This window comes from Choristoneura fumiferana, chromosome 24 (assembly GCF_025370935.1).
Source record: "Choristoneura fumiferana chromosome 24, NRCan_CFum_1, whole genome shotgun sequence".
NCBI lineage: Eukaryota > Metazoa > Arthropoda > Insecta > Lepidoptera > Tortricidae > Choristoneura > Choristoneura fumiferana.
This window is the reverse complement of record NC_133495.1, coordinates 8,580,758-8,607,170: the sequence shown is the minus strand read 5'-3', so window position 1 is coordinate 8,607,170 and position 26,413 is coordinate 8,580,758. Positions and strand designations below refer to the sequence as shown.

Here is a 26,413-nt window from a genome sequence, read left to right as displayed (position 1 = left end):
CGGTTGTTAAAAAAAATGAACATATAATAATTCTACTATTTTTCTTACTACATGTTTATGTTTCACGCAGAAGAAGATTAAAAACTATCGCGAAAAGACTTGTGCTAGCACGTTACTAGTGACAAAACAATAAATAAGTTTCGGAATAAGATGTCAAGTAAACATCGATCTATGCGGATCTCCAGGGTGAGGACAGCTTCGAAGTTGAGTGTCATACTTCCTGGCGGTGACATGGTGTCGCAGGAATTCACTCAAATCAAAAAAATGTAGGTACAGTCACCAGCATTAATATCTACCACAGCGGAGCGTGCAAAATATCTGACAGGTCCTTTCCGGCCCTAGAAATAGAGTCGTGTCAGATATTTATGCACGCTTATTGTGTCAGATATTGGTGCTGGTGACTGTACATGAAAAATTTTAAGCAAAAAATGGAACCGACTATAAAAAAAACAAAAAAAAAAAAACAACTAGTTTGAAGTACTTTCTGGCGGACTTTTCAAATTTCTTGTAAATCAGAAAAAATGTACGAAATTGTACGCTATAGTTAAAAAAAAAATGAACGTTCAGTTCTAAAGCGCTTATATAAGGTGCCCATTGGGATTCCGACAGATTGGGATCCGATTTTTTACTTATAAAAAATTCGACTGCTTCATAGTAAAATATAGATAGCGCCCGCCAGAAAGTATCTTTATTACTACCGGTGTACTACTATTACGGTAGTACTATTATTAGTAGTGATTAGTAGTACTATTATTACGGGTAGTATATTTTTTAACTAGCGCACAAATTCGTAAATTCTTCGTAAATTTTTTTTGATGTGAGTTTGAATTCATGTGACAATATGTCACCGCAGTAGTAAGTAAGACACGAAGTTGATTATGATATATACTTGTGTGGTACATACTATGAAATGAAATTTATATTTCTTCATAACTTAAACGTAACCGGCGATTTTTTTGATTTTTATAATATAAGCCATAAGCCATAAGAGCTATCTGCAAACTAAAATTCAAGTTTCTAAGAACTAGAAGTATCCTTATAGATTCCTCGGTTACGATAACTTATATGAAAACATGTTTTGTCAAAAATGGTATGAAATGTTGCCAATACAACGATCAAAACTAGCAGAAAGTAACGCATCACGGGACTAGGCTAAGGATCCAGGAAGTAACTCGTACTGTCCAGTAAGTAAATATGTAATATGACATAACGGGCTCCTTAANGAATCTTTTTTGTATTTTTTATTTCAATTCCAAATTTTTACTTTTACGGTCATCCCGTAAAACCTAAATTGAAAATACAAACTGAAATAAAGATGCACAGAAAAACAGAAAAATAAGACCATCACTGGGAATCGAACCCAGGTTCTCGGTAATCCGTACCGCTTGCTATACGCTACACCACTGATGGTCAAAAAATAAAAACTACATACCTGTTGGTATTCTTTTTTAGAAGCTCCACTAAAATTTCCACCACGGAACGCTAAAAGAAAGATGCCTACGAAGACTTTATTTCGTTGTGTACATCATTATTTATTTAGAACAAACTTTATAACACAGCGTTAATAAATAAATCAAACATAGTTAATCAGTCAGAATTTCCTTAATTTCTTGCATATAACATTCAACGTTTTCTTCTTTTCTTCACCTTGAAATATTGCATGACAGCACCTAGGCTACTTCAGCAATATAATTGATTCCAGGCAAAGTTATATGCAGTTAGTTAGCATTGAAATCTGAAAGGAATTGTGTATTAATAAATACAGAAATAGTATTAGCAGACAGACTATAAGATACCTAGGTGTACGAATAAAGTGACCGATGCTTTTTAAGTTAACAGCATATGGACGTAATCAGACTATCAGTAGGTGAATCCCCTAATGTAGTCTCAGAAATAGGGTTCCGTTGGCACTTTTTAGGTACGGAACCCTAAAACTAAATAATAGTACGAACCAGTAGAATTTTATGTAGGTACTACATAATAAATCCCATTTTTTCCTTATCTTAAATTTCAGCTTTTTAGGATAAAAGGTTTGGTGTGTGCGTTGGTAAACAATAATTAAAAAAAAATAGGACAATGATGTAATGTTCACTTCGAAACACAGACAGACAGACAGACGGACAGACAGATGGACAGATCAACAGACGGACGGACGGATGAGCCGACGGAAAGGTACACAGACAGACTCACATACGCATAAAATTAACAACCTGTGTCACTCCTAACAGAGACAAATCTAACGATACCTCTTCTGATCTCTTTATCTCCTAACATGAGCTATTTCTCAAGACTCTGCTTCTAATTATCAATAAAATACTTATAAATTTTAAAGGTCATAGTAAAATTTTCGACTAAAGTACAGTTGGTACAACTTTATTCACCATCATCATCATCATCATCTCAGCCGTAGGACGTCCACTGTTGGACATAGGCCTCACCCACAGACCTCCAGTTGCTTCAACTGGCAGCAGCCTGCATCCACCGCGAACCTGCGGCTTTAACCAGGTCATCCGTCCATCTTGTTGGTGGACGTCCTACGCTGCGCTTGCCGATCCGCGGCCTCCACTCGAGAACTTTTCGGCCCCAACGGCCATCCGCTCTCCGTGCTATATAGCCCGCCCATTGCCACTTCAACGAGCTGATTCGCTTGGCTATGTCGGTGACCCTTGTTCTTCTACGTATCTCCTCATTTCTGATTCGGTCCCGTAGAGAAACCCCAAGCATAGCTCTCTCCATAGCTCGCTGAGCAACTCTGAGCCTATTTATAAGGCCTAAAGTAAAGCACCACGTCTCGGATCCATATGTCATCACTGGACAATAATGATGTAGTGTTCACTTCGAAACACAGACAGACAGAAAGACGGACAGACAGATGGACGGATCGACAGACGGACGGACGGATGGGCCGACGGAAAGATACACAGACAGACTAACATACGCATAAAATTAACAACCTGTGTCACTCCTAACAAAGACTTATTTTCTTGTCTCTGCTCTTGTCTTGTTGTTTGCTAAGATGCATCAAGGCCTTGTTGCATAGCGTGCGAAAGAAATGACCATACATACGCTCCAAAACCATAACCCCTGCCGTTTCTCACACTTATAAATAAAATAAAAAATCTTGAATCACTTCATAATAGAGTACATACAGTACATACTCGTACATATGCAGACAGACGGTGGGAAGCGACTTACTTCTATGGAGTGAAAATGTTCACGACGCAACTAAGAGTTAGGGAAATTTGGCATGTTTTCGTAGTAGGTTGCTGCAGACCACAAGCTTGGTACACACGATAAGCCATACTTTGGCCACCCAGTAGGAATTAAATTCTTACAGCCCTGCCTCTGGTGTTCTTGTAACAAATATTAATGTTTCTGACAAAAATGATAAAATAAACATACCCGTGTATCCAATTACATAGGTATTCTTTTCATCATCGAATCGTACATACATAAATAGTTTAAGAGTTGCACTCTTGCTAATTTCCTCTCGTCCGCCAACTTTTTGACTTCTTGATTTGTGTTCAAACCATAATTATTCAAACATAATTGCTTTTGAATATCAATCTCATTGACTTGACGTTGTGACAAAAATGTATTATAATGACGTTTAAATTTTACTTATCTAGCCAGTAATAATAATAAAAAGGTGTGGTACGAAAAGTACTTCGATTGTGAAAACCTTTTTATTCACTGAGCCTAGATTTAGCGGCCGTAAAAATGCCGTGATATGTAGGAATTTATTTGAGCCTCACTGTAAAACTTGATATTCATACACATGCAATGTATGTTGAATGTAGACCTTATTTTTTAACTAATTAGTTTAGTGATTACACCTATCACCTTTTATTGTGAGAATATATATGCTTTATATAAATTAGTGGCGCTACTGTCTACGTAAGAGTAAATAACTAATATCTGTTCAGAATTTGTAAGTTGAATTTAAACCACTTGTCCTAGATCGAAGCACCGCATTATAATGTATGTAAAGTATGCAATGTTATAATTTTTGCCGAGGACTGGGTCTGTTACTTAAATAATTATTATTTTAAATGACAATTTTAAAAGTAACTTACCTATTTTTCGTCTTACTTACAGTTTGCGTCCTTGCATTAATCAGAAATAATAGTTTAGGCGTTTCAACTTACGAAAATAACAGATTTAAAAACAAAAAAGTAGATACTAGACTCAGAAACTTGAACTTGATCTCTCAGTGATCTAATGCTTTCTTCATTTAGTTGTCGTATTATCTGAGCCAAAGGTGATGGTCACGTGACCACACGAAATAGTCGATACCTATTTACAATAGTTTGATTTTGTGACATTGACTCACGCACCCATATAAGATGTCACTACATGCTCGCTGCGAACACTGTCAGTTGTACTCATACAATGGTAAAATGCATCAAAATTTACTGCATCACGCTGCACTTTTGATGCAATAAAGTTACTTTTTTTTGGATTTTGCTTGAAGAGCATATCCATAATTTACTATTCTCAAAAAATCCTCTAAGAAAACATGTCCGTGGAAGCTATGCGGGGTGTCCGTAGGTTTGTATGGAAGAGCAACCCCCTTAACCCATTCATTGCCGCGCGCCAGATTACGTACTTTACTGCGATGCCAATGCTTCTGCAGAACAGATGCTTATTGGCATCAGCGGCATCCAGGGAAAGCTAAATTAGACGCCCATCGGCGTTTTCGGCACTCCAGTTGCAGATTTGTAAATATGCATAAGAAACAGTGTTCGAAATCCTTTTGTAATAAAAATATTATCACTGTTTTTGTACAGAAGTAATGAATAATGTATTTTGTCGGAAAAGTTCGTATTTAGGTATCTTGATACGATGAATAAACATTATTCACTAGATCTTTAAGCAGGTGACTAACTATCCTACTAATCCTACTTATAAATGCGAAAGTTTACTTTATATTATGAAAGCGATAGTTTGTGTGTGTGTATGTATGTTACTTTAGATAGCTGGACATTTGGAATAACACAAAGGCTAATTTTTATCCCGATATTCCCACGGGATAGGGACAAAACCTGAAAATAACAACCGCTGGGCCTAAATCATGAAATTTGGTATGTAGATAGCTGGATGTCTGAAATAACACATAGGCTACTTTTATTCCAATATTCCCACGGGATAGTTGTTCTTAACACAACACCTCAATGAAGATTACGATATACATTTTGAAACTTCCCACGGGAATTTTGTAAAATAACGGAATTTCAATTATAACTACCAGATCGAATAGTTTACGCGTGCGAAGCCGCGGGTAAACTCTAGTTTATAATAATAAGGGGCTGTTTCACCATCCATTGATTAGTGTTAACTGACGGTTAAATGTGATGCCGTCTCCCGGAGGTCTATTCGAACAAAACAAATAGAGACGGCATCACATCTAACCGTCAGTTAACACTAATCAATGGATGGTGAAACAGCCCCTAAGTAAAGCGCGGTACATACTGATAATAAAACTGCGGATAGTATAATGACCTCCTCTGCCGTAGTAGGTAATTGTTCTTATACAGCGGGCAACTTACACTGGTTTTCTAATTTTGCGTTTTGATGGCAAAAATTGTATTGTAAGTATATTGTATTTTACCCAAATTAATTGTATTGTGTATACCTATTTATTGTCAAAATGTACCTCGTTACCCCCCCGTGTGGTGTCGGATTAGAAGTACACCTCTCCATTTCTTCCGTGGATGTCGTGCGGAAAACATGCAGCGCCGCGTCTTGCCCTATTTATACTATCCGTTGTTTTATGTGCTTAGTTTTAAATGGGTCTCGCTGGAACTGCGGCTTGCCCTATTTATACTATCCTATGTTTTTATGTGCTTAGTTTTAAAATGGGTCTCGCTGGAAAACAGCGCTGCGGCTTGCCCTATTTGTATTTATACTATCCGATGTTTTATGTGCTTAGTTTTAAATGGGTCTCGCTGGAATACAGCGCTGCGGCTTGCCCTATTTATACTAACCGATGTTTTTATGTGCTTAGTTTTAAATGGGTCTCGCTGGAATACAGCGCTACGGCTTGCCCTATTTATACTAATCGATGTTTTTATGTGCTTAGTTTTAAATGGGTCTCGCTGGAAAACAGCGCTGCGGCTTGCCCTATTTATACTAACCGATGTTTTTATGTGTTTAGTTTAAATGGGTCTCGCTGGAAAACAGCGCTGCGGCTTGCCCTATTTATACTATCCGTTGTTTTATGTGCTTAGTTTTAAATGGGTCTCGCTGGAAAACAGCGCTACAGCTTGCCCTATTTATACTATCCGATGTTTTATGTGCTTAGTTTTAAATGGTGTCGCTGGAAAACAGCGCTGCAGCTTGCCCTATTTATACTATCCGATGTTTTATGTGCTTAGTTTTAAATGGGCCTCGCTGGAAAACAGCGCTGCGGCTTGCCCTATTTATACTAACCGATGTTTTTATGTGTTTAGTTTTAAATGGGCCTCGCTGGAAAACAGCGCTGCGGCTTGCCCTATTTATACTATCCGATGTTTTATGTGCTTAGTTTTAAATGGGTCTCGCTGGAATACAGCGCTGCGGCTTGCCCTATTTATACTAACCGATGTTTTTATGTGCTTAGTTTTAAATGGGTCTCGCTGGAAAACAGCGCTGCGGCTTGCCCTATTTATACTATCCGATGTTTTATGTGCTTAGTTTTAAATGGGTCTCGCTGGAACTGCGGCTTGCCCTATTTATACTAGCCGATGTTTTTATGTGCTTAGTTTTAAATGGGTCTCGCTGGAAAACAGCGCTGCGGCTTGCCCTATTTATACTATCCGATGTTTTATGTGCTTAGTTTTAAATGGGTCTCGCTGGAACTGCGGCTTGCCCTATTTATACTATCCGATGTTTTTTTTCTGTGTATTGAATAGGTGTAAATAAAAGTCTTCTCTCTTTCTCTTTCTCTCTCTCTCTCTGTTATCAAAGTGTAAAAGACATGTCCAAACCCGGATGCAGCAACTAACTATCCTATCACGCCGCGTCATAGGGGATAAGTGATAAGATCGCAGGGGTTTAGATACCGATTGCCGAATCTAATCCCCAAGATTATTTAATCCCCCAAATTTTGAAGGCCTTGGATCACGTTTACAACATAAACATAGATATTGGTTGAAAATACAAGCTGAAATATAGATGCACAGAAAAACCAGAAAATTCTGCATTATTTTTAAGATGTTTTTTTTTAATTTATCATTTTTTTTATTTTCTGAAAAGCAATAAAAAACGCATCTAGACATAAAAACTGTTTTTTCACTTCTCATGCTCGTAAAGTTGAGGTTTATGCTGGATCTAGGCGACATAAAATGACTTTTTATGCACTAGTAAAATCTTCATCTAAGACCAAGGTAATTAGGTGTCAACAGCCACAAACAAAGAAGTTTCTTTATAATTTTTTAATACATCTTTTATTTATATAAAACTAAAAATCAATCAAATCAATGAAAATAAATCAGTAAAACTAAAAAAATATAATTATATTGTAATGCATGAAAAACAAAATTTACGTAGTGAGTGAACAATTGTTTTCACTGTTGCTATTTTCATTTCCAGAAGTGAAAAGCAGAGTGTGAAACTCGAGCATTAAATCCATTTTCCCCTCGACGTGTCTATCCACCGACGTGGCTATATGAACGTCTTGGGTAAAATGGCTCGTTTTATGCTCTTGTTGTACAATCTACTATATTGTATCACCTCTGGATGCTTATGCCTTATAAAGGGTTAATAATAAATAGAGGTATACGCGGAATATTAGCATAAAAAATTGTTTCTCCTTTTAGGTAAAGAGTTTAGTTAATATTTTACATGCTATAATATATTTGTAACATTGTGATTAATAAAAAATGTTCTCCTTTCAGAGCAACACAATTTTGTTTCTGTTTCGTCGTTTCTGCATTAATTGAGTACCTAATGTGATTATAACACATTATATAGGTATCTTCATCTGTATCTTCTTCAATTGCGGACGGATTTAAAAAAGTACATTTGAAGACGCTACGGCGATTTTATCTGCTAATTTTAATGCAGGAAAATTCAAGTAAGTTTAAAACAAGTCCTGCGGGAATTTTCCATCAATGAGTAATATTATGTAGTAGATATGAGTAGTAATAAAGCAGGCTGTGAAGGTCCACTAATTTATGTTGCATAAAATCGAATCTCATCATTTCGTTTCTCATAACAACCTTGAGCAGAATCATCATATCACCGAATTACTTTTCGTATATATTTTTTCTCATACTATCATTTCTCATAATTTTGTAAATCAGAATTTTAACATCACATAATATCGATGACAATAATATTATATGTTCGAATAGTTGCTACGCAGAAAGACATATCTCATAATATTACTTTGCATAAGGATAGTAAAAAGCAGAATAAAATGTTACTAAACATTCCTTGCAATTAATTTACGGTTATTATTGAGGCAGACAATTACTATTATTATTGTGAATCTGACACTGGCTCATTATAATGCTGAAGCGTTAAAAACACCCCATGCGTTGTTTTAATTTATTATTATTGTTAGCCTATTCTGTCCCACTGCTGAGCAAAGGCCTCCCTCCCCCCAATACTTCCACTGCTCTCTGTCCCCTGCATACAGAGGCCAGTCCTTCAAGAAGAAGTTCAGTTCATCCCGCCATCGCCGTCTAGGTCTGCCAGGTCGCCTTTTAATGGTAGTTCTATATTAACCTAACCTTTATTGGCAGCAGTAAGATTCTGCGCTGTTGTGGTCGCAGTTCTAACCTAACCCAATCTAGGTACTATGTAGCTGCTGTTCTGTTCTGGCGCTTTGCCTGCTGCTGTTATAGCACGCTTACTTTGCTGGCCTTACTTTAACCTTAACCCATTATTATGGTAGCTGTTAGTTTGTAACTATGCCATTATGCCATATAAAAATCAGCGATACTAAATATTCTGCTATTTAATATTCTGTAGAAGTATATTCGGCAATAAGAGTGTTCTGCTATTTAATATTCTGAGAAATGACTATTATTCGAACTGATAATTATGCAAACTTATCATTATGCAAAATTATCATTCGGTAAAAAAAAATATGAGATACCTGTTATGCGAATTGTATTTCAGAGAATCGATATTATGCCAGATAAAGAGAACCCGGCTGTGAAATAACAAACAACACGAGCCAGTGAGATCTTGACGTGATTTTGATATTAGCTAAATTAAAAATTATGAAAACTTTCCATGTTTCCGCAACTTATGAAACTTATCGGCGTTAAATCTAAGCACGGTTAGGAACATGACGTCTCCTCTTGCTAAACAGCAGCTGTATAGCGTCGACAGGCAACCCTCTGGTCTCAGGCAGGAAGATGTGAGTGAAGACAGCGGTGGCAAAACAGATGACTGCGAAGAAGTAGAAGACCTGGCCGAGGCCGATAGCTGTGACGAGCGGATTGAAGATGAACAGGATGATGAAGTTACACATCCATGCCCACTCAATAACCAACATCGAGATGAAGCTTTTAACCTGTAAAGGATTGGTAAAAAATATTTACTGAGTACAGTCAAAGACACGGAAGAATAAAAACAAATGGAAGTGCTATGTAGGTGCAGCGATGCGTGCCACAAGTAAGCGGAGGTACGTTAACTCGATGCCAGTCGTGTTCAACATTGCGTAGAGTATGATCACGTTTAGTAGTGTCGCGACATTCCTTGTTTTACAGTAATTATGTCGTATTGGTCAATTGTGGAATGTAAAAATGATAGCAGGAAAAAAACTACTAATTGAGGATTACCTACGTCATCGAGTAAGCGTACCGCCCCGCTTACTTGTGGCATGCACCGCTGCATCTACATAGCACTTCCACTTGTTTTTATTCTTCCGTGGCCAAAGATGTATATTATGTATGTTACCAAGACGATAAAAATATCTATAAACCTTTATGCCACTAACCATAAAGGTCGATGTTTATATTATATTTTCATCACACTTGCTCGTAAACAGTGTCGTAACATGCAGGCTACCTTGGTTGTAACCCCCCAAATAAAACCCTCGACCTTAATGTGCTTGTCACGAAACCCGTGGTCGGTAAATGAGTCATTGCGCGTACACATTTTCTTGCCATGAAGCCCAAGGTCGGTAAATGAGTCAGTGCCCGTACTGATGGTGCTGCGCGCGCTGCTGCAGGACCACATGGACCACCACATGCACACGCACGTTGCGGCGCATGCTGAGGGAGGGGGAGGTAGAGGGCGACGTTGCCAAGAGCACAGCCTAAGGTATCGCCAATATTTGGAAGAATTATATTTTTTCTTTTACAAATATAAAATTTTACTTGCAAATGTGATGAAAAACATTGTATGTCGCACGGGCGGTACTAGAATTACGAACATCGACTCATTAAAGCCCTCAGTCTTCGACTTCGGGCTTCTAATAGACTCTCGTTCGTAATTCCTTATTTACCGCCCTTAGACACAATGTACTATTAACGCTGCATGATATTTATGCTCTCGACTGTCTACTTTTACCACCAATTTACTCAAAACATTCTACGAGTATGCACCTGTTTTCTGTATCGCTTACTATTGTGATGCAAAATAAAGAGTCATTGTATTGTATTCTTGTTTTTTGACAATTTGATCTGATTTTAACCACTTCGTAGCCACGTCAAAAAAACAATAGCGTGCCACCCACGCCAAGCAACAAATTGTACGTAAACAACCCGTCATACATAAGGAATCCAAAAGTCCATGTCGATAAATTATATCGTGGTCAAAAAAAGATTAATGATCAGTATTAATCTAAATCGGTTTTGCGTTCTAAGCATGAGGAGGTAATAGACGGACAGACAGACAGAGACATGCTTTGTCCCCCTTAATTAATAGTGCAAGTACAGGACTACCATAGACACGTACAACACTAGTTACATTTTGACGTTTTAGATAGACTTGATTTGCAGTCATTGGCGTATGGGACTTCAGATTTTGTGCAAACATTAAAGATGGCTAGATTTATTAAAACGATTAACTACGTTTTAACCCAGTTACTAAATTGCCCTTATTATTTTAGTAGGGGTAAGAGGAAAACTTATTTTTGTCTTTCTTCTCTTATCCGGGTCCCACACACAATGTGCCACGTACAATTTGAATTTAAGATTTTGGTATAAAATAAAAGGGTAAAAAACTAGTATTATTGCAATTGTATCGGTTAAATACAATTCCGTGTGGTTTAAAAAAAAATACAGTTGTAATCATAATATTTTATCAAAATCAGATAAATCGATATGACAGTTTTTTTTAAATGTAGGTAAGTCCATCCAAGTCAATCAGCGAAAGAAGTTTGTTCAACATGGCTGCCAGTTGACGTAAACTCTGCGACAATAAGTCCGTAGCTCCCACTTTTATTGTACATGTTTATAAAAAATACACGAGAGATAAATGGATAATCCCATTAAAATTGTGCCACCAAACAAAGGCTCTAGACTATGCCTACATCAGCAGCAACCGACCCCCGGTATCGTGGTTAACTATGGGAGGGGGCACAACACTAGTGGACTGCAAATCAAGCCATTAGCGTTGGTGGCTGTATTTTAATCTGTCATCTCCCAGGATAACAGGATCAAAGGAATTTGGGCACAAATTTGCGCCTCTGGGAGAGGACAGGTTAAACCCGACTTTAATGTTTAGTTTATCACCGCCATTCTAAAGCGGTTATAGATAACGGATTTATATATTTTGTAAATCGAAGATGTAAATATGCAAATTACAAGATATAGAAAATATAAAGTACTTGAGTTAACTTGTAAAACCTCACCAAACTCTTGACTTGATATCAAGTCGTGGCGTGTGGGGCTCGAAATGTTCTGACTTCATATCAAGTCGATGGCTTCGAAAAGGTTAACCTAGCAAAAGGCTCTCTAGCCTAACCTAATAATTAAAAAAAGTCTAGTTACTACTAAGCAACTTTAAAACGCACTCACCTCAGGCAGGAACAGTTCAGCGGATAGAATATAGGGGATGGTCCCAGCTCCGAGGGTAAACGCCACGCAGAATAAGAAGATGAAGACAGCTGTCAGGGCATGAGGGCCCCAGTGGATGTGGATCTGCGATCCTAACAGCACGCAGCACACGCCAGATGCGATCGAAGAGTACAGCATGAGGGGCTGGCAATATATTTTTTGAAATTCATTTCGGATATCCTGAATTCCTGATCCTAAAGTTGTACAATGTCTATGTGAGATTACTTTTGAAATTGTACCTGAATTACAAAGTTATTAACTGATTACTGGAATCCTCCTATTATTGAACATGATAGATAGTTACAATTTGACACATAATAGCGTACTGTGTTATTCACCTATGCCAGTAATTTTTCCCGAATTTAATTAATAACATCCACCATCAACTACTGTCAAAGGATCAAAATAATATATCAAACAAATACTATAACCTCATGAAGTCTCAACCGCTAAGTCTAAAGAAGTGAAATTTTGTCCAAGTATTGTATGTACAACATGAATGAAGACCATGTGGACAACACAGAAAGCATCCTTGAAAACGTAAAAAAAGTTAACCTTTCTCTTTTCCGTGGCTGTTACAATCGCCCCGTGCCATGCACGGAGAAATACAAAAGCATCATTATGTTCAAATCCAAATCCAAATGTAATAGGACAACATAACCAACAAGGTACCTTTCTGCCAGCAACATCAGTGAGGTAGGCTGCTGCGAAGCCAGCGATCACGGTTATGATCGACAACAGCACACTGGAAACGGTAGCTGACATGGTGGGGATGGCTTCAGTGAACAGGGGTTCAGCGTACACCTGAATCACAACCAGTCCTTGGAAGATCGAGGCTGTCATCAGGACTAGAGCGACGAAGAGGGCACGACGCGTGGTGTAAGATTTTTCTGAAAGGAGTAATAAGAAGTGTAACAAACTTTTGCGATGTTTTATCATGGCTGATATGCTTTAGACTCTAAAAAAGTTTAGAGAATGTGATTTTGCTCAGCACTGTGCTCTTCGTAGAAATCAAAACTATTCGCAGCTCTGACTAGAGACTAGTTAGCATAGTATTGACGAGAGAATTCACGATATAAATATGGTCGTAAGCCTTAGGCAAAACTATGTGGAAAAGTTAACCAGCGTCTTAATCTTCGCCGTGAACGCATTAATTTACACTGGATTCAAATTATAATAATAGATACTCACTAATAAACTGCAGCAAAGAAAGCTTCTCCGGTAGTTGCTGGCTTTTTGGCTTCAAAGCGAATTCTTCAGGTGTATCTGAAATTAAATAAAACGTACCAATTAGCGTATAGATCTATGGAATAATGTTTTGCCGTCGTATTTGGTCGGATAAATTATGCTATCTCAACTAGCTTCAGTAAACTTCAGTAAGCTAGTTGAGAAAGTAAGATAAATATTAACTTTTCCGACAAAATACGACGGTTAAACATTATTCACGATATCAAATGCAATGCACGACATGAAAAATTGTTCTCAGTTCCGTTCTCCCGCACTAAATATTGTACTAACTCTTACTTTAACCGTTGTCTCAGTTATTATAACAAAGATTTGTCTCACATTGTTATTCTTGCCCACAGAAACGGTATTAATTTCAAGAACCGTGATCCTGCCATCTAAATGCTAAGTAATCGCACGCAATTCTATAAAATTCTCTTGTTTAACTCCATAAGAATGGTTAACTGTTTTTCAGCGTATAAGGATTATTATTGTACTTGTTTTGCCATTTTGTCGCATCTACCATTCCTGTTTACCGATGTATGCTTTATTACTGTTATGGCACTCCAGGTCTTATCCTTATCATCTCTTAAATGCAATGTTTAACTATGTGACTGTTTGTTGAATTAATAAATATATAAAAGAGTCAAAATATCTTTATTCGATTTAGGCTATAACAAGAACTTATGAATGTAAAAAAAAATCTACGAGTACCACCGAGTATTACCAAGATTTTTTGAGCAGGTTACGATTTGAATGGGTCCCGACTGTTGAACCTTAAATGAGCTTCTTGACAGAGTTCTAGACCACTAGACTTATTTTCTTCCTTTTAGTTTTTAAGGCAGTCGGGTTTTTTGATTTTTTTAAATTTAATGTTTTTTATTTTATACACTTTTGATATTTCTGTGAAAATAGTAGATTAAAAGTATTATAACCCGTATATATTTAGAATGGGCTAATTATTAGCTTTAATTTGATTCCCATATTGTTACAATATTTTTTTTTATTCCTTCGCCATATTTTTTTTCGCACACGCCATATTGAAATATTATATACCCTATGTCACTCCGACAGTTATGACGAATCCAATGATACCTCATATGTTACAATCCGTCTAGCCGTTTAGGCTGCAGCGAGGACCAAAGAAATGGACATACATACCCACATACATAAATACTTACATACATACATACAAACATTCATACATACATACGCTCGAAAAACATAACCCTCCTTCGGGCAGTCGGGTAAATAAAAAAAGGAGATGCGGCCTGCGTTTTGGAGTCGATGCCAGTGACGTCTCTCGGCGACGTGTTTGTCACATAAGTAGGGAAGTTGTTTGGTTTATTTTAAGATAGATTAGTTAAAAATAAGTTTGTATTGTAATATGAACAAAAAATTATGATAGATATGCTTAAACTACCACTGGCTTTAAACAGAGTTTTAAACAAGTTCCTATCAAAATAATATGTCGCTAAAGTCGAACTTTCAAGTTGACAGACACGTCTATTGGTATTATTGTTTTGGGACATGCAAACAATTATCAACTTTTTAGGATGGTAGACCACATATTTGGCTGATGGTACCTTCTCACTAATATGTATGTGTTTTTTATGGGCAAAAAATGTTTTTTCTTTCTTTCTTTCAAAGGTATCACACGGCGGTACGTCACGCGGAATTTTACTGGCTAAATATATTATTGTCTTTATTATTTTAGTTTAATTGAGTGAAAAAAATACGTGTCTATTATTTTCTAATTATCTGACGGACTATTTCGATTTTGGCAGTAAAACTAGGTAAATAGCTTATTGTCTAAAAGAGCGGGTATCGCGCACCTAGTATACGAGTATTTCTCAAAAAGTTGTCCCGTCATGAAATTGGCATTGTTCACTTTTTTTACAACTTTTTTTATCTTATTTTTTGTGGTAATCTCTTACCATCAGGAGACCCACTTGCTCGTTTGCCATCCAGTCGAATAAAAAAAATACTAATTTGAATATCTTGGCATAAAATGGCATAGCTCAATTTTTTTTTTATATCAGTTACGACGTCTCGTAAATTACACATGGCGGCTGAAACCAAGTGAAAGGCGAAGTAAAATAAAATAATATTTAAAAAGAAAAGAGCTAGTTGTCAATAAATGCTAACTGTCCGTGTCACATTCAATCGGATATTGTTTTGAGAAAGAGTAGAGATAAACAGATATGTTAATCTGAAATGAATCATAATTATGCCTTTTAAATAACTACCTCTCTGCGAATAGTGTACAAACTATGATACAATTTTATTTTAACTCATGTAGGGGGTATTTCAATAATAATAATAAAATTGGTTCCGACACTCATGTACGGAAGTGAAAGTTGGGTATGGCAGAAGAAACATGAAAGCAGAATAAATGCAGTTGAGATGAGAGCGTTAAGAAGTATGATAGGAGTTAAACTGAGTGACAGGATAAGAAATAGTGAGATAAGGAAACGTTGTGGTCTGAAAGAAGATGTAGTGACAAAAAGGTATGCTGAGATGGTTTGGCCATGTCGAGAGAATGAATGAAGAACGATTGACGAAAAAAGTGTATGAGGCGAGTGTGAATGAAAGTGTTGGAAGGGGTAGACCTAGGCGGACGTTTCGAGACCAAATCAGGGACGTCTTGAAAAAAGGCCAGGTCAAGAGTACCCTAAACCGAAGAGCTTGTATGAAGGGAATAATGAAAGTGGACGAAGCGAAACAAGTATGTAAGGATCGTAGCAAGTGGAAAGAAGTGGTCTCTGCCTACCCCTACGGGAAAGAGGCGTGATTATATGTATGTATGTATGTATGTATAATAAAATCATTGATTGCCACAGAAAATAAGAGAGGACTACACAAATAAAAACTTAAAACTTTAGCTTTAGGTACTACCAAGCCTCATGACATAATAATAAAAATAACCTGCAGTAAATTTAGTAGTAAACGCGATTTTCAGAATAAACTATTAATATTTTTTCTATATTTGGAACAGTTAAGCTACGGTGTCTTTCTCCCATCCATCCGCCTCATCCAGATCCATTTCAATGAGCTGAACGATCTTTCTACGTCGTTAGTTGTAATAGGCGCGAGTAGGGACTTAATCTCTTCAGGTTCATATCATAATGACTTATCTCTTTCATATAGTATTATGTTTTAATGTTTTTTTTTATTAATTACTCATTAGGCAGAAACCTGCTAGAGTACATTCTGTTTTTTTATGTTAATACCTACTCTTCGGCTAATGTCAAACATGTATGTGACAACTGACTGACATCAATATCTGCCTGTGACCTGCGGGGGTACTACGAAATTCGAAAATCGAAGTTCGTGCCGTTCCGTCCCTCTCACTCTCGTATCTCAATCTCGTATCGTCAGCGGGACGGCAAGATACGAAGTTCGAATTTTGCACTTCGTAATACGGGCCCTGCGTGACTGATACCATAGATAAACCTAGATACTTATGGATTTACTTTTCAGGTAAAGGGATTCATCCCTTAATGAAAAATACGAAGGTCAAACTAAGGTCAAACATATTTTGGCCTATATATTCGTAACCCTTAAGTATTTTTGAATCAGTACAGGGCAAAATTGTTCAAAAACCCCATCCCTCGAAATGGTTTTCGAATCAGGGTACATTGGTAATATATGAACAATTAATTAACAACAAGAAATTATTAACACTAAGGACGAGATCATAAAACACAAACTGCATAAAACATCCAAAATTTCTTGACGTCAGGAAAACATCACGAAATCTTCTATACATGGAAACTTTCTATTGGATCCAACAACAAAGATTATCTGTCTTTTTATCACCTTAACCACAAAGTTTTGTATATATTTAAACACAATATTACTTATTTTTTGTGTTGAAATAGCTTCAGGATTTTTTTTTATAAGAGTACAACTGAAAATGGACAACTTTTTGAGAAATAGGCTTACAGCAATAAACTACAAGTAAACAATGAATCCACGTCGTAATTTCTTTTAAATAATTTGACACGGAAGATATTTATCTCAACTTTGTTTTATGACACTACGAGTAGTAATCTTTACAAGTCTAAGCAAACAATAGGCTTAAAAACGTTATTCTTAAGATATCAACGTTTATCTCGAATTACGCTTTATAAGGCATCGTAAACGAGCTGCGTGAGTTTGGGAATTTCCTGATGAAAAAAAAGAATAATATGGCGTTAGCGAATTAAACGTAATGTTTGTCTTGCCGTCTGAATTTTTTGATAGGGATCGCGCTTCGTGTGAGTTTTTGTAAAAACAATCATTTTTAATACAAGCTCTTTTTGCTGACTGTACTTTTGTTGATCCATTTCAATTTGAAGGAGTCATCATCATCATGATCCCAGCCTATATACGTCCCACTGCTGAGCACAGGCCTCCTCTCAGAATGAGAGCGCTTAAACTGTTGTTTCCATTCCGATCAAGTGCGAATTAAAACTCAGAGATGCGTACCTGGGTTTGAACCCTCGACCCTCTGAATACCAAAGTGGCAAAAAAATGGTTTCAAATCATTAAATAAATCTACGACATATAAAGGCTCCTAAAGTACCTACGTAAAATATTTGTGATTGTTATCTAGATATAAAGCACATTATTTTATTTATCTTAGTTTTATAAAGATAAGATCGATAATACAATCCAGCTGTCCAAATAAATATTCCATTATGATTAAGTAGAATTTATTGGAATGACCTTATGTGTAGTTTTGGCACGTTTTAGTGAGTACACTCGTACGTATTATAACTACTCATAGCGTTAGGACAGCTTTAAAATTTATTTTTCACTTCTCATGCTCGTAAAGTTGATTTTTATGCTGGATTTAGGCGACATAAAATTATTTTTTATGCTCTTGTGCATAAAGTAAAATCTTACAAACAGAAAAAGTTTCTATAATATTTTTTTATGTAAAGACAAAAATTATTCAAAACTAGCTTTTACCCGCGGCTTCGCACGCGTAAACTATTCGGTGTGGTAGCTGCAATTGATGTTTTCGGGATTTTACAAAATTCCCCTGGAAATTTCCAATATTTATATCGTGGTCTTCATTGAGGTTGTGTTGTGAATAACTGTACAAAATTCAAGACTCTAAACCCAGTGCTGAAGTTTCAAATTTTTTCCCTATCCAAATTCAAATGCAAAATTCAAATTCAAATCATTTACTCAGTAAATAGGCCGCAATGGGCACTTTTACACGTCATTTTTTATACTACCAGCGCTTTCGGAAAGACCATCATTGCCAAGAAGAATGCGTCGCAAGAAACTTGGCAGAAAGTTTTTTCAAAATAAAATAATTACAAATAAAATACTTAAAAACTACAGTATACAATTAAAGAAAAAAATACAAAATAATAATAATACAGGGATGTATGGGGTCCCTTAGTTACAAAACTATACCGTGGGAATATCGGGATAAAAAGTAGCGTACTTATGTGTTATTCCAGACATACGGCTACCTACATCCAAATTTCATGCCTCTAAGCCTAGCGGTTGTTATTTCGACATTTTATTCCTAGGTATCCCGTGGTAATATCGGGTCAAAAAGTCGTCTATGTGTTTTTCTAGACATCCAGCTTCCTACATACCAAATTTCATGACTCTAAGCTCAGCGGTTAATATTTCAAGATTTTATCCCTATCCCGTGGGAATATCGGGGTAAAAAATAGATTATGTGTTATTCCAGAGGTCCAGCTACCTACATACCAAATTTCATGGCTCTAAGCCCAGTGGTTGTTATTTCGAGATTTTATCCCTAGGTATCCCGTGGGAATATCGGGTCAAAAAGTCACCTATCTGTTATTTCAGACGTCCAACTACCTACATACCAAATTTCATGACTCTAAGCCCAGCGGTTATTATTTCAAGATTTTATCCCTATCCCGGGGGAATATCGGGATAAAAAGTAGCCTATGTGTTATTCCAGAGGTCCAGCTACCTACATACTAAATTTCATGGCTCTTAGCCCTGCGGTTGTTATTTCAAGATTTTATCCCTAGGTATCCCGTGGGAATATCGGGTCAAAAAGTCACCTATCTGTTATTCCAGACGTCCAACTACCTACATACCAAATTTCATGACTCTAAGCCCAGACGTTGTTATTTCGAGATTTTATCCCTATCCCGTGGGAATACCGGGATAAAAAGTATCCTATGTTTTAATCCAGGTTATAAACTAACTTTTCGCCAAATTTCATCCAAATCCGTCCAGCCGTTTCAGCGTGAAAGAGTAACAAACATACTCACTCACTCACTCACTCACTCACTCACAAACTTTCGCATTTATAATATTAGTAGGATAAATCTATAAAACTAAAAATTTATGATTATATAGCAGTGCTTAAAAAATAAAAGATACCTAGTAAGTGAACAATTTCTTCCACTGTTGCTATTTCATCTCCTCGCAATCGAAGTGAAAAGCAGAGTGTAAAACTCGAGTATTAAACCCATTTTCCCCTCGACGTGTCTATCCACCCTCGCCGTACCGGATCGGGTGGTAATATGAACGGCTCGGGAAAAATGGCTCGTTTTATGCTCTTGTTGTAAATAAATCGAACAACTGAGTGTTTTAAGCAGATAATACAGCGTTAGGTTTAGACGACCGGGTAGCCAAGTGGTTAGAGAACCTGACTACGAAGCTTGAGGTCCCGGGTTCGATCCCCGGCCGGGGCAGATATTTCTAAAGGCTCTTATAAACATACTTTCATAACAGTATGTTTTAATAAAATAACTTATTTTTCCTATACATCAATATTTATTATGATTTATTTATTTTTGCCTATATTTATTTTCTCTCATAAAACAAATTAGCGTGAAATGTTATGACTACACTATTTGGTTTTATTCGAAACGCCGTACTTGTTGACATAACAGCAACTGTCAAAGTTCCGCTTCTCTCTCGTATCAAATCATTGCAAGGTTTCCTCACGATTTTTTTCACCGTGAAGTATTAGCATGGGCAAAAATTCGAATGTAATTTCGCACATGAATTTGGAAAAACTCAGAGCTGCGACCGGGATTGAACCCACAGTGACATTAGGCCACCACGGCTTTCACAGGGTGAAAGTATAGCTTCTAAAAATAATGAAATTGATAATGATGACATTAATGATATTGACGTAGCTAATTACGAGTATAGCAACGTAAATTAAGTTTCTGATGAAGAAGTTTTGCGCAAAAGATACAATACAATACAATACAATACGAAGACTCTTTATTGTACATCAGAAATAGAAAGCGATACAGAAAGCAGATACACAGAGAGAAAATTACAAGGTAAGCAATAGGCGGCCTTGTAGCTTAAGAGCGATCTCTTCCAGGCAAACCTTTTTACAGAAAGAAGGAAGGACTAGTTTACAACAGTATTGCATCAAAAGTAGATCAGAAAATTAAAACGCAACAAAAATACATCTACGAATACATATATAATTATATTGTACATATAATACACGTCTAAAATAAATATAGGCAGTGAGATAAACAGCAAAAAATAAATAAATAAATTATCATAAAGCTACTTATTACAAGATGACAGATAGTGCATGAATAATTAACCATGTCTATTAAATCATAAAACATAATCCTTTTGTTGTGAATTGAAAATCGCTTACGTGGTAAGTTTTAAAGATAATACGCATAAGTTTGTACGCATAACCTTCTTCTTTTTGGAGTTCCGTAGTCAACTAGGAACCCTTATAGTTTAGCCATGCCTGTCCGTCTGTCTGTCTGTCTGTCCGTCCGCGGCTAAGCTCAGATATCGTTAGTACTAGAAAGCTGTAATTTGGCATGAATATACACATCAGTCACGCCGACAGTAAAAAAAAAAAAAATAACTGCCTGAGTTTAAAGGAGATGCCACCCGTTGGACCTAGGCGGCTTATCGTAAGATTTGCTATCTAACTAGTCACGTCATTTTAAATTAGACAAGCTCTACATTACTGAAATTATACGAAGCGTTATGCTTACCAGGCTCATCTAGTTCAGGGTTCAGCGTTCGGCGTATGGTCTCTATCTCATGCTGGATCTCTTTTGAATCGGCTTTGATATTTCGGTAAAATGCCAACGATTCTTTGGCTTCCTGAAAAACAACATTAAAAGAAATTAATAACAGTCATCAAACGTTACAGTACTAAGAACCACCGTGTCCTGCCTGCAGTGTCATAATATATCTATCGATCTAATACCTTTAAGCGAGCAATTCTTGTATAGGTATATATAAATATATTTCGGTGATCTCGAAAACGGCTTCAACGATTTTGATGAAATTTGGTATGTAGGGGTTTTCGGGGATGAAAAATCGATCTAACTCGGTCTTATCTCTGGGAAAACGATTGTTACCGAGTTTTAGCCCGAGCACAGCTCGGTCGCCCATGTACTATGATATGAACTGAGATGATAATGATGATCATGTTTATTTGTATTTTTTTTTTCATTTATTTACTAAATAGAAAAACAATATAACATTTTACAAGCAACGAGCAAAACCATACTAAGGTTTAACTGCCGTTGAATTCACTCACATTGTAATCGAGTTCGTTAAGAATATTAGGTAACATGGTATTCCCACCTCCGCTTTCCATACACATTGTTACATTTTGGCAGAACAAATCCTGTCCTGCCAATCTAATTTTCTAAGGTTTTCCGATCTACTGGTTTTTTTAAGACTTAAATTCCAATAACATTATAACGCTTAACTAAATTCATGGTAATTTTAATGGTTTATTAATATAGATCTATTATTATAGCTCTCGCATTATGAGAGGAGGCCTGTGCCCAGAAGTAGGTCGTATACAGACTGGGACGATAATGATGATTATTATTATTATATCATTCACAATCTAGCAGAAACTTTGAAAATCCTTGTTCCTGTTTGTATCATAAATTGCATTACTTTTCAAAATCCCAGCTTCATATTTTCAAGGGTTTGGCTGAACGTTGATTAATCAGTCAGTCAGTAAGAATTTTTTTAAATAAGAAGATTATAAATTTTTACCTGTTCTCTTCCCTTCATCATTAAAAAGAGTGGCGATTCCTTCAGTGTTCCAAGTAAAACGATCCCAAGCACCGCGATAGACAGACAGACGTATACCATTGGATAGTAATCCATATACCCTCCAATAGCATACGAAATGATCATGCCAACGGCGTAGAAGATCATGGCTCCTGAGGTCATCCCACCTCTTATGGACTCCTGGCAGAATTCGCTGATGAAGACAGGGACTACCAGGAAGGCAGCGCCACCGATGCCTGATATAAAGATGGCTGTGAGCAGGACTTCTACTCGATCTGATGCTATGATCATTGTCCAGCAGACCTATAAAGATAGAGAAGGCATATTGAATGTCAGTTAAAATTAAAGAGGATTTATAGTTGTTACTATGAACAGTGTGTGTGTGTGTGTTGGTAGTTATGACATGGATCCGAGACGTGATGCTTCACTATGGGCCTTATAAATAGGCTTAGAGTTGTTCAGCGAGCTATGGAGAGGGCTTTACTCGGGGAAGAGTCAGAAATGGAGATACTTAGAAAACCGAGAGTTACCGACATAACTAAGAGGATTAGCTTGTTGAAGTGGCAATGAGCAGGCATGGAGGACAAATGGCCGTCTGGGCCGTAACTTTTTTAAATGAAGAGCGTGGATCGACAAGCACAGCTTAGGAACCCACCAACGAGATAGACGGATGACCTGGTTAAAGCCACAGCCCCATGGTAGATACAGGCCAACTTGGAACTGGATGTCTAATGGGGGCGGCCTATGTCCAAAGCTGACGTCCTACGGTTGCTTTTAGTGATAATGACTATTAAGAAGTGTGAAAATATTGGTCAGTGCTTTTGTTGTGTCTTTTTCTTATTAAATGTGGGTCAAGTCATGAAAATGGAATTCAAACCACTTCCAGTGGTCGGATTGACTTGAAATTTGATACATAAACACAGTGTAGGTTGAACAACAAATTCAAGCATAATCTACATAGGTTCCTCAAGGTGCGACTGGTAAATATTGACATAAGTAAGCTGAAATCAATAGTGGAGATCTTTGGGCATGCAGTAATTAAAGACGTCTTCTGGCTGATATGATAAAAAAATATATCACGGGACATTTGACACCAATTTATCTAGTCCCAAAGTAAGCAATCCCAATCCGCACTGGGCCCGCGTGGGAGCTATGGCCCAAGCCCTCTTGTTCTAAGAGGAGGCCTGTGCCCGGCAGTGGGACGTATATAGGCTGGGATGATGATGATGAAAGTAAGCAAAGCTTGTGTTATGGGTACTAAGCAACGGACATGATGATTAACTAAAATAATGCCCAGCTAAGAAAAAAATTTAAATGATAACTTTTATCGGAAAGACGTAGCATTGACAAAACTCAAATGTATGTGGCAATTTTTCGTTCATTGTGGAATTCTAAAGACATAGTATTAAACGTTTTCTACTTGATGAAGATACTCACAATATGCATCAATGAAAACATAATGGCGCAGTATTTCCGGCCAATGATGTCCAGTAAGAAGCCAGCAGCAGGGGTGGCGACGAGAGCACCAATAGAAGAAAGGCTGCCGAAGAGAGCCAGTTCTGTCTCCGTCATGGGCCGGTGCAGGGTAGTGTTCTCAGACTTGAACAGCAACAGCGTTGATGATGGCCATGTGAAAACCAAGCCCATGTTTATGCAGAGATAGCATACTGGGGAAGAGTTTGTAACCGGTGATTGTGTGTCCAATCTTATTTAACAGCGTCAAGCCTTCTTCCTTTAACCATAGATATTTAGGGGCTGTTTCACCATCCATTGATTAGCGTTAACCGACGGTTAAATGTGATGCCGTCTCCGTCTATTCGAACAAAACAAATAAAGACGGCATCACACCTAACCGCCAGTTAGCACTAATCAATGGATGGTGAAACAGCCCCTTAAACTATTACTAATTAATCCCCCTCCTAGCCGATTCCAGCCACGGCGCCTGCTTCACCTCCGTTCATGCGCCCTCATGCGGCTCACGTAGCCAAACTTCCTCAGGAAGGTACGCGCACACAGCGCCGGCCACGTGAGGATACCATTTCCATAATTATATGTTATTGCGGCTGACGGTCGGGCCTTTATAACTCATCGCGTTTGGTATCAAGATCAAACCGACGCTTAGTCTATAAACTATGACTACATAGCACAGGTTATGGTACAGTTATTATAGTTATGAGTAAGTATCATATTGCAATGCCCTTGCAGGGTGCATGTCTGTCTGAAACACTAATAATGTTCATCGTGTAATTTTACAACATGTGAGCAAATAAATCGTTTGAGTTTCAGGTGAAAAAGTCACGAAGTTTTATTTAGGACTAGCTTTTGCCCGCGGCTTCGCCCGCGTGGAATTTGGTTATCACGCGCTATACCCTCGGAAACTGTGCATTTTTCCGGGATAAAAAGTAGACTATGTTACTCTCTCACCCATAAACTATCTCTATGCGAAAAATCACGTCGATCCGTTTCGACGTGAAAGACGGACAAACATACAAACAAACAAACATACAAACACACACACTTTTGCATTTATAATATTAGTACGTATATGGATTACAACCATTCTAATAATTACTAATGGGATTAGTAATATAAGACATTTTGGATTATGATACAGTAAGTACAGTAAAAACGGTCGTCTTTCCGAGGGCATATAGCGCGATGATTCTTACTGCTTCTATTTCAGATTTTAATCGTCTCGAAGGCTCTGCTGATAGGTATTTAATTTCATCACTCGCACTTCCGAAAAGTTACAGCACTTGTTTTCAAAGTTATTTTTTCCCTAAAACTTACCTACACCAGTACACAGCAATTGCCTGATTATAGACATTTTTTTATTGTATTCTTTAATTTTTGCAAAAATATATAAATGTTTATTTTCTAAGAGTTTCCCCAAAAACCTTTCCTTGACTGCCCCCGTCGGCACTGTTCTTTAAAATGACGTTCATATTTATTATCTGACTGAGTTATTCTAAGCTAACGCAAACAGTTATTAGTTATATGGCAAAATAAAGAGATTTAGCAAGTCAAACAGAGCGATATTAGGAATTGTGGGTTTTACAGGCAGAACCAGTTACGTCTACGTAGTTTAGAGATTATCGTTGAATTGGCCCTGTAAGGCAGCTGATATGTTCACTAAAACACTGTCAGGAGGCCAGTAAAGTTATAAGTAGATAAGTAAATAATAGCACGTCAACAATTTTAATATAAAATGGAACCGAATAACTTTGAAAATAATTCTCTACTAGTTTGAAGTCGGTGCCTCAGAACGAGCCAGCAGGAGTGGAACTACTCGTATAGTCGTCTACCTCACCTACATATTATGTATTTGCCTTTAATCACTCCTGCTGCTGCTGGCTCGTGCTGAGGCACCGACTTCAAACTAGTAGAAAATTATTTTCAAGGTTTTTAAAGTCGGTTCAATTTTTTGTTATTTTTTTTTCAGTGTTTTTAGTGATTTGTAGCCAAGGGGCATCTCACAACGATTCCATTAAGCTCAGACACGGCATAGTTATATTATTTTATAACAGAGTACCGGTACCTACGGTCTTCATCATCAGGTCCAGTTCACCAAATGATACATTCTGAAAGTAAATACTTGACTTGGTGTGCTTTAAAAATTCGAGGGCTGCCCTCGATTTCTCTAGGATTCCATCATCAGATCCTGACTTGGTGTCCATGGGACCACCTCGGAAGTATGTCCTTTAGAACTAAAAAAGAATTTTGAAATTCTGCCCACAATTGGCGGGTTTATCGCGTAACAAACATACAAAAAAAAACATACATACACTCGAATTGAGAACCTCCTCCTTTTTTGAAGTCGGTTGAAAATAAATAAAGTTTAAATAGGATTATAGGCTGGATTTCTATTGTTTAATTTAAACCAAGTCTTTAGGGTTCCGTACCTCAAAAGGAAAAAAACGGAACCCTTATAGGATCACTTTGGTGTCCGTCTGCCTGTCTGTCAAGACCCTTTTTATCAGGAACGCGTCCACGGGGGGGGGGGGGGAGGTGTCAAGCTGAAATTCATATCAAATACTCAGGTCTACTGCTTAGGAGCTGTGAAAAAATAAAACTATAAGTCGACGCAGTCAAAAGATACAGCCGTTTATGTTGCAATTTATCGACACTCGCAAGGGAATCAAAACTTACAGGGTACTTCCAGTAAA

The 26,413-nt window shown here is 37.3% G+C and overlaps 1 protein-coding gene across 1 annotated transcript; it reads right to left on the bottom strand.

Annotated features, from left to right (window-relative positions):
• Positions 1-8,067: 8,067 nt before the first annotated feature.
• On the bottom strand, positions 8,068-25,540 carry LOC141441638 (facilitated trehalose transporter Tret1-like). Its single transcript, XM_074106430.1, has 8 exons — positions 25,038-25,540; positions 23,685-23,914; positions 22,230-22,550; positions 21,203-21,314; positions 13,191-13,265; positions 12,672-12,889; positions 11,961-12,143; positions 8,068-9,508 (listed from the first exon to the last, which is right to left on the bottom strand). Exons 1-8 carry the CDS (start codon positions 25,072-25,074, stop codon positions 9,263-9,265), a joined length of 1,422 nt encoding a protein of 473 aa, XP_073962531.1. The 5' UTR covers positions 25,075-25,540; the 3' UTR covers positions 8,068-9,262.
• Between the last annotated feature and the right edge of the window lie 873 nt (positions 25,541-26,413).

What these genes read in the sequence shown, in the direction of transcription:
- LOC141441638 (XM_074106430.1), bottom strand. Translation starts at nt 25,074, where the DNA reads ATGTCTATAATCAGGCAATTGCTGTGTACTGGTGTAG. An exon ending in ATTGCTGTGTACTGGTGTAG is followed by an intron (nt 23,915 to 25,037) that starts GTAAGTTTTAGG and finishes ACTCTTCCCCAG; the next exon opens with TATGCTATCTCTGCATAAAC. An exon ending in TGTTTTCATTGATGCATATT is followed by an intron (nt 22,551 to 23,684) that starts GTGAGTATCTTC and finishes CTATCTTTATAG; the next exon opens with GTCTGCTGGACAATGATCAT.